This window comes from Sminthopsis crassicaudata, chromosome 4 (genome assembly GCF_048593235.1).
Source record: "Sminthopsis crassicaudata isolate SCR6 chromosome 4, ASM4859323v1, whole genome shotgun sequence".
Taxonomy (NCBI): Eukaryota; Metazoa; Chordata; class Mammalia; order Dasyuromorphia; family Dasyuridae; genus Sminthopsis; species Sminthopsis crassicaudata.
The window spans coordinates 387,562,338-387,574,531 of NC_133620.1; the positions used below are offsets into that span (position 1 = coordinate 387,562,338).

The following is a 12,194-nucleotide window of genomic DNA, read 5'->3' on the forward strand; positions in this document are numbered from 1 at the left end:
CTTCCTTCCTTCCTTCCTTCCTTCCTTCCTTCCTTCCTTCCTTCCTTCCTTCCTTCCTTCCTTCCTTCCTTCTTTCTTTCTTTCTTTCTTTCTTTCTTTCTTTCTTTCTTTCTTTCTTTCTTTCTTTCTTTCTTTCTTTCTTTCTTTCTTTCTTTCTTTCTTTCTTTCTTTCTTTCTTTCTTTCTTTCTTTCTTTCTTTCTTTCTTTCTTATAGATAGTATATGCTATACTAAGCTGCCCTTGAATTAAAAAAATATTTTCTTAATGATTTTTTCTCTTGATATTTTTAAAACATTCTATTTATTTTCAAATATATCCTCTCTCTGTACATATCATCTCCTACTCAACCAACCCTGAAGCATTTTTTTACCTAAATATCCATGATCTTTCATGATCATCACAGTTTTACTTCCAATAGGCATTAGGGATTATAGTATCAAAGATTTTATAAGAATGATTTTTTTTTTAATATGGAACACACAAGGTTTTAGAAGGATGGATATTGAAAACTATCTTTGCATGCATTTTGAAGAAAAAAAAATTCCTACCTAAAAAAAGATTTAAAAAGAAAAGTAAGATAAAAAGCAGAATAGCAAAGCTAACCAACACATTAACAGTGTCTGACAGTATTTGTAACATTAAATATCCATAACTCTCCCCCTCTCTTTATTGAAGGGGGATGGGAGTGCACTTTATCAGGAAATAACACATTTTTATGTTTTCTATTTTATTTTTATGGGGAGATTTTAAATTTGAAATGCTCATTTCCGTTTGCAATGAGCTTTTTACAGATCATATAATAATGGTGTCTTTTATATCCCAAGAAGACACACCCTGGTGACATACTATTGTTAGTAGAGTGTGGGACTTGAGGTATTTTTTTTCCTACGGGATTTGCACTGATGACTCAGTGCCTCCCATATGACTGAGAGCTTTTGCAAGATGAATGGCTAAGTTAGGATTGCATTCCAAGATTATAGAACAGGAGGAAGCTAATTGGCCTGCTTTGGAACAAAACCTTATGAACCTGGAATTTTCTTGAGCATCATGTTTTAACCAGCTGAGCTAATCTATTTATTCTGCTCAAGATCCACTCTGGTAGCGCCTGGTGTCCTGGAAGTGTCCTGAGTTCCTGAAGGCCATGACAGGAGGACATGCCCAGGAAGGTCCAGCCAAGCAGGAAAGTGCAGTCATGCTGACTACGTGTCTTTTGTCCCGGGACTCACCTAGCTGAGTTCAGAGAGGCTCATTGCCAGAATGATGGCTTTGACTAAATAATGCATTGTATTTATTTTTGACCATGAAAACTCATGAAGATTTAGGTGTGGAGAATTATAGAGTACCAACATCTACAATATTTATTAATCTACTTAGTAGTCTGCACCATGTGTTTGGCATTTGAATATTTCCGAAATTGCTTTTGCATGACAAAAATAAAACTAATATTGAGATAGTATGTCGTTTTGTATATATTCGACATACATCACTCCATTTCCTCTTCACAAATGCCTGTGAATTATTATAATTCCTTTCTGAGAACCAGTGAGGTCAGTTGATTTGACCATTGAAACATGTCTGGCAAATAAGCTCCTTCAGCTGTCAGGTACACTTAGAGATCACCTAGTCAACTGCCACCATTTTCAAGATGAGAAAAATTTATTCTGGAGAAGATAAATGATTTGTGCAAGGTCATATGCACGGGAAGTCACAGAAATAAGACCAGGCCCAATTTTCTGACTCCAGATCTTTTTCTTTTTCTCCCGTTCTGTTTTGCCTTTGTGGTTTCATAAATGTCAAGCTCACCTCTTCCACAAGATCCTCAGCCCTATAAATTTAGAAATAGCCATGTAGATTAGGTTTCCCACATGGCCAGCACATGCTAGATATACATAGCATACGTTCAATTCAGCAAGCACATACTAAGTGCTTGCTGTGTGCCAGACACTTTGCTAGGCGCTTTGCAATATAAAGGAAAAAATGAAACAATCCCTGCCCGCAGAGAACTTCCCTTCTGTGTCTAGGAGGGGAGGGAAAATGGGGAATGAATGGCATGGAGAAAGGTGGTGACCCATTTGGGGTTTTCTTGGCAAAGAAATTTGGAGTTTTGTCATTTCCTAATCCGGCTCATTTTACAGATGAGGAAACTGAAAGATAAGTTTAAGAAGTGTCTGAGGGCAGGTTTGAACTCAGCAAAATCATTCTTCCCGATTCTCTCCTGTCTGGCGCTCTGTGCACTACGGAGCCCCCTAGTGGCCCCTAATGCAAAGTACAGACAAAGTAAATAGAAAGACTGACCTCTGATCCATAAAACCTGATGTGGTCTGGGCCAAATCATTTAACCACCCTGAGTCTCAGTTTTCTCATTGGTAAGATGAAGGGCTTGGACTATATGACCCACGAGGTCCCTTCAGCTCCAGATCTGATTCTGCCATCCTCATTTCCTGGGGATGGTGAGAGTCTGCAGTAACAACCTCAAGTCCCTGAGCGAAATGACCAGATGTGGCCCATGAATCATGCTAGAAAGTTTCCCAGGGATACTTTGTGCTTCATTGGCAAGGGTGAGAGCAAGACTTTGTCATGAACTCTGTCTGTGTCTGTGTGTCTCTGCCTCCGTCTGCTCCCTTTTCTCTGTCTCTGACTTCCGTCTGTCTGTCTCGTTGTTTCTGTCTGTCTCTCTCTCTGTCCTCTGTTTTTGTCTCCCTGTCTCTAGCTCTTTCTCTGTGTCTCTTGTCTACCTTTCTCTTTGTTTCTCTTTCTGTGTCTCTCTGTTTCTGTCTCTGCCTTTCGGTCCTTTCTGTTTTTGTCTTTGTCTCTGTTTGAATATCTGTCTCCCACCCCTTCTTCTTCCTCTCTCCCTCTCTCTCCTCCTCCTCCTCCTCCTCCTCCTCCTCCTCCTCCTTCTTTTCTTCTTTTCTCTCTCCCCCTCTCTCTCCCTCCCTCCCTCCTTCTCCCTTTCTTTCTCTGTCTCTATGTCTCTCTTTCCTTCCCTTCCTCCCTCCCTCCTTCTCTACGTCTCTCCCATGTATTAATACTCAGGTTCAGTTGATTAGTAATTTGACTCCATTTTTCCTGGCAGCAGAGGAAACACCAAGGGATGAAATAACTTTCTTCATGTTGTGGGATTTGTGTGTGACACATGGAATTGAACTTAACTCGGAGATCAAAAGCCCTTCGATCACATCATCTGTCTCTATGAACAAAATTGGTCTGTCAGCAACACCATTGTTTCCTTAGAATGACTCAGTATTAGGTGGGCAGCATACTATAACAAATTGATTACTAGACTGGAAGTCAGGCAGTTTGTTGTTGTTCAGTTGTTTTTCAGTCATGTTCAACTCTTTTTTTTTTTTTTTTTTTTTTTAATGCATGCAAAGATGCTGATAATCTGCTTTCCCGGGCTCTGATTTCCTCAACTGCCTAAATAAGGTTGGACTTCCTAGCCTCTAACGTTCCTTCCAGATATAAATCTCTGATCCCATGATCCCTAATATCTACTGGAAGTAAAGCTCTGACTGTGATGAAAGGTCATGGATATTTGGGTTAAAAATAGTTTGGGGCACATGGAATTTTACTTTATAATTCCTTAAATAAATAAAAAAAAAAAGCTTTAGTTTCTTGCCAAACTACCCAGGAGAAAACAACTCAAAGACATTTTCTTATGTACCTGGTTCCTTTCTGCCATATTTTTTTTTATTCATTCAGCAAATATTTGTGGAGCTCATGTACTCTGTATAGGATCATGTCCTGGGTGCTTCCCTGAATCAGTGCATGACAATGGACAAGAAATGACTGTACCCTAGTTCTCCAATGAGAAATGTCATCAAAAAACGCTCATCTTCTATCAAGCCTTGAATTGTCCTTTCTCTAGAATTTCCTCCCCCTCCTTATGCCCCCAGTGTCATTTTTCCTTTGTCTAAAGAGTTCTTGAAATTCCACTTTCTCAGTGAAGCTTTTCCTGGCAAGCTGACCGTCATATGGCAGCGAACACTTGGATCTTACTGCACTCTGACATATGGCCCACATCCCCAGCACACAAAGCCCTTTTGTATTTTCAGCCCAGGATGAGGTTCACATGCATCTTGTGGTCAGTGGAAGCTTGGGTCTCCCATGTGGGTTTCTTCCAAGTTGAGTGTGTGGACTTGGTGGGGAGGAAAGGGGAAGGAATGGGAGTGGGGAGTAAGGAAGGGAGGGTGCTATCAGGAAAACAGGCTCCTCTTCCTTTCAGGTTTAGTGATTTGGGGCAAGTTATTTCACTCCAGGCCTTAGCATTCCTCATCTGTAAAATGAAGGGGTTGGATTAAATGGGATTAAATTCCTTCCAGCATTGAAATTCTTAGCCTTTGGAATATTATTTTACTGCATGAGGAAAACTTTAGACTATGTGGCTATGCTACATATAGCTAAATTTTGATTCAGGAGCCAATTAATTAGTCCTTTACTCATCTACTTTATTTTTCTACAAGATACTTATAGGACTCATCAGCACTACCACCAAAAGTTTGTTTGTTAATAGTTATTTTTTTTTCCTTTTCTTTTAAGGATTCATTGAGGGTTGGAGATCTTTTATTTATCATTATCAGTGATAATTTTAAATTAATCCTGATCTATCTGATAATGATCAACTATTTTAAGGGTATTAGTGATTGCAATGACATTCATTCCTTCTAGATGTGACTTTTTGGACCTCAAGCTTATCTCTAAAATATGTATTAATAAAATAGAAAAATTGGGGATCAGTGAACTGATAATAGATTTAGAAAAAATTGGGAAAACCCAAAAAGTCAGCTGCTATTTTCCCTACCAAAAAGAAAAAAAAAAAAATCATCATATTTCTTTTGTATATACCTATATGTGTATATATGTATATGTGTATATATTCTCCTGACAGGTATGTATATATGTACATGAATATACATATACACACTATATATATATATATATATATATATATATATATATAGAGAGAGAGAGAGAGAGAGAGAGAGAGAGAGAGAGAGAGAGAGAGAGAGAGAGAGAGAGAGAGTGTGTATGTGCATGTATGGGTATATATTATCCCCTGACTCTCTGGACATCAGTTTTCTGTCACCTGTAGAATAAGAGGATTGAATTAAATAACCTTTAAGGGTTTTTTTTGGCCCTATATCTCTTTTGGCCCTAAGTACTATGCTAGATAGTAGGAAGCCAAAGATAAATATGAACTCTTTCCTTCTCACAAGGAATTTAAAATCTGTCCTATAATTCTGTACATGAAAGTACCAAAAGATTACTTCATAGAACTAGACATGAAATTCATTTGGTAGGGCAAAGAAAGAATTTTAAGAGAAGTAATGAAAAGAAATGGGGGATGGGTGCCAAAAAGTAGCAGATCTCAAACTATACGACAAAGCAATGATTAGCAATATACATATATCATTGTATGTAATATTTACATATATTATATATATAAAACAATATACATATAGTAATACAATATACAGTTTGATGAAGATACCTAGACTTTACAGGCTCACTTGGATTTTTTTTTCTGACAGTGGTTTTGGCATTTTGCCTTGATGGAAAAAAATTTTCCATAGAAAATTAAGACACAAAGGCAAGTGAGATAAGTATAAAAGTGTCCAAAGCAAAGTGTTATAGGAAATTTTAGAGAGGCTTACTTTCCTCTGGGTATAGGGAGTGAAGGGGTTTCAGGAAAGACTTCATAAAACAGGTATTTGAGCTGGGCCTGAAAGGAAGGGAAAGATATAAATAGATGGTGGCTTGGAGGAGTCCATTCCAGTCTTAGAGATCTCTGTGAGCAAAGCCATGGAGATGAGAGGGCAGGATGAGAAAGAAAGGGGGGGTGGATATCTGGGTAGGTTGGAACCCAAAGTATATTGCTCAAAGGAGAATAGATGGGCAAGCTGGAAGTTAATTGAGAAGACCTCTGACCACTAGGGTCAGGAGCTGATACTTTATTAAGCAATAAATGGGGAGTTCCTGAAGGTTTTTGACTAGAATAAAATAACAGATCATTATAAGGATTGCTCAGGCAGGATTATGGAAACTATACTGGAGTTATTGCCATAATGTAGCTGAGAAGAGATGAAGACTAAGCTGGATGTCCTGGGAATGGAGAGGAGGGAGCTTATCAGGCAGAGACTGTAGAGATGGAAATGACATTACTAGGCATTTGATTGGCTTTGTGGCTTAGGAGAATTCTTGCTCAGGTTTAAGTTGGAGTAGATGGCTTCTGAGAACCCTTTTAGCTCAGTGATTCATAACAAGGAAGAATTAATGATGAGTCCCAGTTTCAGACCTGGAGGATGACATTAACAGAAGGAGAAGACACTTAACCTTAGACACTTACTAGGTTGAGTGATCCTGAGTAAATTACTTAATCCTGTTTGCCTCAGTTTCCTCCTCTGTCAAATGACCTGGAGAAGGAAATAGCAAATCCCTCCAATATCTTTCCAAGAAAACTTCAAATCCATTCATGATCACTCCAGTGTGATTGAAACAACTGAACAAAGTCGGCTATATAAGACATACTTCTTCATCCAGGGCCATCTCTAGTTGTCCCGATCTCTCTTTGGCCACTGGATCCAGATGGCTCTAGAGGGGAAAGTGAAACAGGTGACAGACCTCCCTCACTGAAATCCAATTCACTTGCATTATATCATGGTTCTTTTCAAAGGAAGGACAAACAACAATAATCAGCACTTTAGATCTCAAATAAAAAAGTAAAGGGAAATTCCTAACTATATTATTGAGAGAGTTGTATAATGGATAGAACAATAGAGGTGGAGTTCTGCATACTTCAAATACTAACTGTAAGATCCTGAGCAATTTTCTTAATGTCTCAGCCTCAGTCTCCTTCTGCAATATAGGGATAATTAACAGCACCTATTGAACAGACATTTTTGAGGATCAAATGAGATTTACATATATATATATATATATATATATATATATATATATATATATATATATATCATTTGATCATATATATATGAAATGTTTTACAAATGTCAAAGCACCATATTAATCAATAAATTTAGTTAATTAAACTGTTATTCTTTTATTATAGATTTGCCATATGGAAATATAATTATAGCTTAAGAACCAGACAGAGCTTATGTTTCTCCCAAAGAAAACAATCTGCTTTTAAGGGCACTGAAGTCAGGAAGATTTTTGTTATTTCAAAATGTGCTGTGAGGAGTGAAAAATGTGTCGACAGACAGTTAAATCACATTGAAATAACAACAGCCTGAAATTCCCACACTGGTTTAATGCCCACGATTGAATCCACTTAGGTCAGTGAGCATTTTGAGATCAGGTCAACAGTAGAATCTGACTCACCAAAAGCACACAATAAATTTGAAATCCTAAAATAAAAGAGAAGTTGTCAACCTATAATTCACTCAAAATTGTGCTTTTACAATTTCACTGTGTATAACCTGTTTAGCCTAAAATACTCAGAGTTAGCCTTACAAAATTTGACCAAACAAGCTATGGATTTCTCAATGTCTCAAAATTTGCATTAAATGTGTGTGTGTGTGTGTGTGTGTGTGTGTATGTGTGTGTGTGTATACATATATATTAAATTCCAGTGGATGCCATTAGCATCTATTGCTTCACACTCACATGATGTCATTTTTCTCTGTCCTTACAGGTGATTTTCAAAGCAAAATCAAAATACTCTCCAGAATTACTTAAATACCGGTGAGTACCTTTTTGAAGCTTCTCAATAGTACAAGGTAAAATCAGTCATTTTCTTTCAATATACATTAAAAAACATATTGACATTTTTTAAATTTTTACATTAAATTCCAAATATGTCCCTCTTACCCACCTATCTAATGGACTATTGATATCACAAAGAACAAAAAAGAAAGAAAAAAAGTTCCAAGAAAACGACTACTACTATAAATAACTAGTATTTATATAGCACTTTAAAGCTTGCAAAGTGCTTTACACATATCTTGTTTGACCATCACTTACAAAGTAGGTGCTATTCTTATCCTCCTTTTACAGATCCTCCATTTACTAAAACTGAGAATAGTTGAGAGTGGGTCAAAGTCATACAAACACCAAGTATTGAAGACAGGATTTGAATTTAGGGTTATCTTCATCCCTATCCCGGAGCTTTGTCTACTTTAGCACTGAGCTGCTTTTCCCCATACATACATCAATGGAGTCTGATTATAAATAATATTCCACCTGTGATTCCCCCACGTGTCTACAAAGATTTAGAGGCACTTTTTCGCTTCTCTTTGTCAAGATCAGGGTTGGCCATTATGATTACACATCATTCGGTTGTATTTTTTATTCTTTCCGTTTACATAATGGCTATAGTTTTCCTGGTTCTTCTTATCTTATCTGTATCAGTTCAAATAAGTCTTCTTCTGTGTTCTGTCATTATCATATTCTTTGTTAATTCTTGTTAATAAATGTTTGTTGATCTTATGGTATAAGTAATTTTCAACTATGTGGTACAGTGTATGAAGCTCCTCTCCTGGAGTCACCAGGCCTTAAACACTTAAACCCTAGGCAAATCACATAATTTCTGCTTCTATTTCCTTGCCTATAATATGGGGATAATAATAGCACCTGTTTTATAACTAATTGTAAGGATTCCATGAGATGTCATTTTAAAGTCATTTTGCAAACCTTAAAACACTTTATGAATGCTAACTTCTCTTGTTATTATTATATACCATAATGTTTCTATTTCCCAGTTTATGGACATCTTTTATTTCTAGTTCTTTGTCCAGACAAAAAGTTCTTCTAGAAATATTTTGATGTGGTGGGAAGGGAGAGTACTTTTTTTCCTCTGTTTGAGTACCTAGCAGTGGGATCTCTGAGTTAAAAAGTATGGAGAAAGCTGTCATTCATTAACGTTTATGTCTGGATTTCTGGTTAATACTTATCAATCATATACCAATATTAGCGACCATAATCCCTGCCATATCAATGTTTGACTAAAATGATCAGTGTACCCATCTCCCAGTAAAAGTTTGCTCATGCTAATTACTTACTTGGATTTTTGCAATGAGCATATACGCCTAGGAGTACAAAGAACTAGAGTAACAGAAAAATGAGCAGGAGAATCATGAGCTAAAGTAAGCAAGTATTGATTGTTAAACATTGTCCATAAGCCTGTCTGGGAAATGCTTTTGGAAAGAATCCACCCACTGAATACAACATGTGCAGTAATAGATTCTGGACTGCCATTTCTAGCCTCCAAATGCTCTTTTTCTCTCTTAGAATATCTAGTGCTCATAATCAGGAAGAGCAGCCAAGCCGCTCATTATTCTTTGTTAAATTGGTCTTTCCTTTGTTTCCCAGAATTCCACAGCTTTGCTCTAGTTCTTGAATCTTTGCTTTCCGGAGATCCTCACAACAAATAAAAAAATGAGGGAAATACAATTTTTCTTTTTCTTTTCTTTTTTTTTTTATTTTGTGTATGTGAATGTGTGTATGAGGGCATTGAAATTAAGTGACTTGCCCAGGATCACACAGCTAGGAAATGTTAAGGGAAATACAATTTTTAAAATGAGATTGTTCATGTAAAGTACTTGGCAATATGGCAATATGAATGTGAGCTATAATGATTATTATTTTTTCCTTTGCTTCTTTTTAGCTGACCACATAGCCTGTTGGGTATTTCATTCATTGATTTGTCAGATTCTTGTTAAACATCGATGTTATGTATAATTCTGTTGCTGGTAGGACTGGAGCTTGGGAGATATTAAGGCTAAATATGTAGGTGTGGGAATCATCAGAAGAGAGATCATTCAATTCATGGGAACTAATGAGATTGCCAAGAAAGGTAATTTAAGGGGAAAAGAGGGGAGGACCAAGGACACAGCCTTGGGGTGAATTCATGATTACTGGGGATGGAGATCTAGCAAGAGGCAGAGAAGGAGCATTCGTACAGTAGGAGGAGAACCAGATAGGAGCAATATCAAGAAAAATGAGAGTAGAGAGTGTCCAGAAGAAGATGATTGAGAAAGGCAAAGATTACACAGAATTCAAGAAGGAAGAGGATAAAAAAAAAGACCTTGAGGTTTGGCTGTTAAGAAGTTATAACCAAAGGAGACTAGATGTTGGATTTCATTGGCAGTGGGAACTTCCAGGTGAGATAACGCCTATCTGTGCAAGTATCTACATAGGCAGAAAGTATGACTCTTCTAGTCTGGTACAGAGTTGCTTAGGACATTGAGTGGTTAAGGCTCTTGCCCTGGGTCATAGAGTTATATATGAGAGGTAGTTCTTGAGCCCAAGTTTCCCTGATTATCCACTATATCACTCTGTCTCACAGATTCTTATACAATAATAAATAAAGGGGCAGGTAGGTGATACAATGCATAAAGTAGGACACTGGATTCAGGAAATCCTGAGTTCAAATCTGACCTCAGATACTTATTAGCTGTGTAACCCTGGGCAGGTCATTTTTCCCTGTTTCCCTCAGTTTCTTCATTTGTCAAACGAACTGGAGAAGGAAACGGCCCACCATCCCAGTATCTTTGCCAAGAAAATCCCAAATGGAGTCACAGAGAGTCGCACATAACCGAAAAGTCGACCTAACAACAGGAATAATAAATAATAGCTAATGTTCATGTAATGCTTTAAGACTTGCAAAATACTTTATGTAGGTTATTTCATTTGATCTTCACAATAATCTTGTAAAGTAGGTGTTATTATTCACCCCATTTTATAAAGGAGGACACTGAAACTGAGACTGGAGAGAGTGGGACTTTCCTAGCTAGGAAGCGTCTGAGGTAAGATTTGAACTCAGATCCTCCTGAAATGGAGATGGGGTAGAGAGTGTGGAGTTAGAGTGGGGGAAGCTAGAGTTGTTATGATTCAATAACATGAAAACCAAGTATAAGGACGTCTGAGGAGTTATTCATGTTCGCTCACATCCTTAATCTCATCCATTCAGCTCCTGTATCATTTCATTTAAACCAGACACCAGGATGGATGTTTTGTCATGATTTACTCCTGGCCATGCTTTGATATGTTATCCTTGAAATAAATACAGTAGCTTGTCTAATTTAATCAACATTCAATTTAAATGGAACAAATGCATTAGCTGGAAGTGTTTGAAGCTGTCCAAGCTGGCCCTATAGCAATTTCTGTGTTCCTGAAAAGGTAATTTATGTACAGGCCAGCTAGCATATCCTCATTTTTCACTTAATTCCTTTTTTTTTTTTATTAAGTGCATCTGTTCGGAGTGTTGGAATCCTGTGCCAATTTAATTAGGTTTTTCTCCTCCTAAATCTTTTCTTTCTAATCTCTTCAGTTAAAAAAAAAAAAAACAAAACACCCCCAGAGGCAATGGATGGGGTTGCCTAACAGAGTTTTGTTTCAGGTGTTTTCAACAATTGTTCAAAGGTCTCCTTTTCAGTAGAATCAAAAATACTTTGGGCCAGATTCTGCTTTTGCCTTTTCTCTGGGAAAGGCATGTTATTCAGAGAGAAATGTAGCTTGCTGTTTAGAATTCATCCTTCACACTTCAGCCACAAAGCGTGACTTTGAGAGAACTGCTTTATCTTTTTTTCTATATAAGTAATTTAAAAATCCAATTTTCTTTCTAAAAAAAGAGTCATTTATCTATCTGTGGTGAGTCGTGACATCCTGCCCCATCTCCCTCAGCAAAATTGTTGAAGAGATGAGCTTACATGTTCCCATTCTTGGAACTAAAATCAGGTTTGGTTTTGTTTTTTTCCCTAAGAACCAGGATTGGTGGCACCCAGAACGAAACAAAACAAAAGTACCCCTACACAAAGGTATTTCATTTGGTGATAAACAAAATCCCAAATATAGCCAGTTTTGAAACTGAGTAATAACGTGTCATCTCACTCTTTAGGGCTTCACTGAAGGTATGCTAACATATCCAAACTGAGTCCTTCAGGTAAATTAGTTCCTAGATGGGGCCAGTATTGGTCAGACCCAGGGGAATGTGTTGGCTCTGCATCCAAATGACTCACTGTAAATAAAGAAGGAAGGACAATTGTGGCTGTTAATAATTGTCTGGAGTGTGCTTGTTCTATGTTACTGGGAAGATGGAGAAGAATAAAATACCCTTTAGCCATAGAAGTGGGCACTAGAGCTGTAATGCCATTGGTCTGGGGATCATATAGGGGAAGAAACCTCCACTTTTATGAAAATTCATAACCCCGGTGTTTCCTAGAATTTAGAGATTAAAT

At 37.3% G+C, this 12,194-nt stretch overlaps 1 protein-coding gene across 1 annotated transcript in view; it reads left to right on the plus strand.

The window, feature by feature from the left end:
- The window catches only part of GPR137B (G protein-coupled receptor 137B), an 89,852-nt gene that overhangs the window by 48,040 nt on the left and 29,618 nt on the right, over window positions 1-12,194 (plus strand). The window contains exon 2 of the mRNA XM_074262468.1: window positions 7,652-7,701. Coding sequence (XP_074118569.1) covers window positions 7,652-7,701 — 50 coding nt within the window. The remainder of the gene's footprint in view (window positions 1-7,651; window positions 7,702-12,194) is intronic.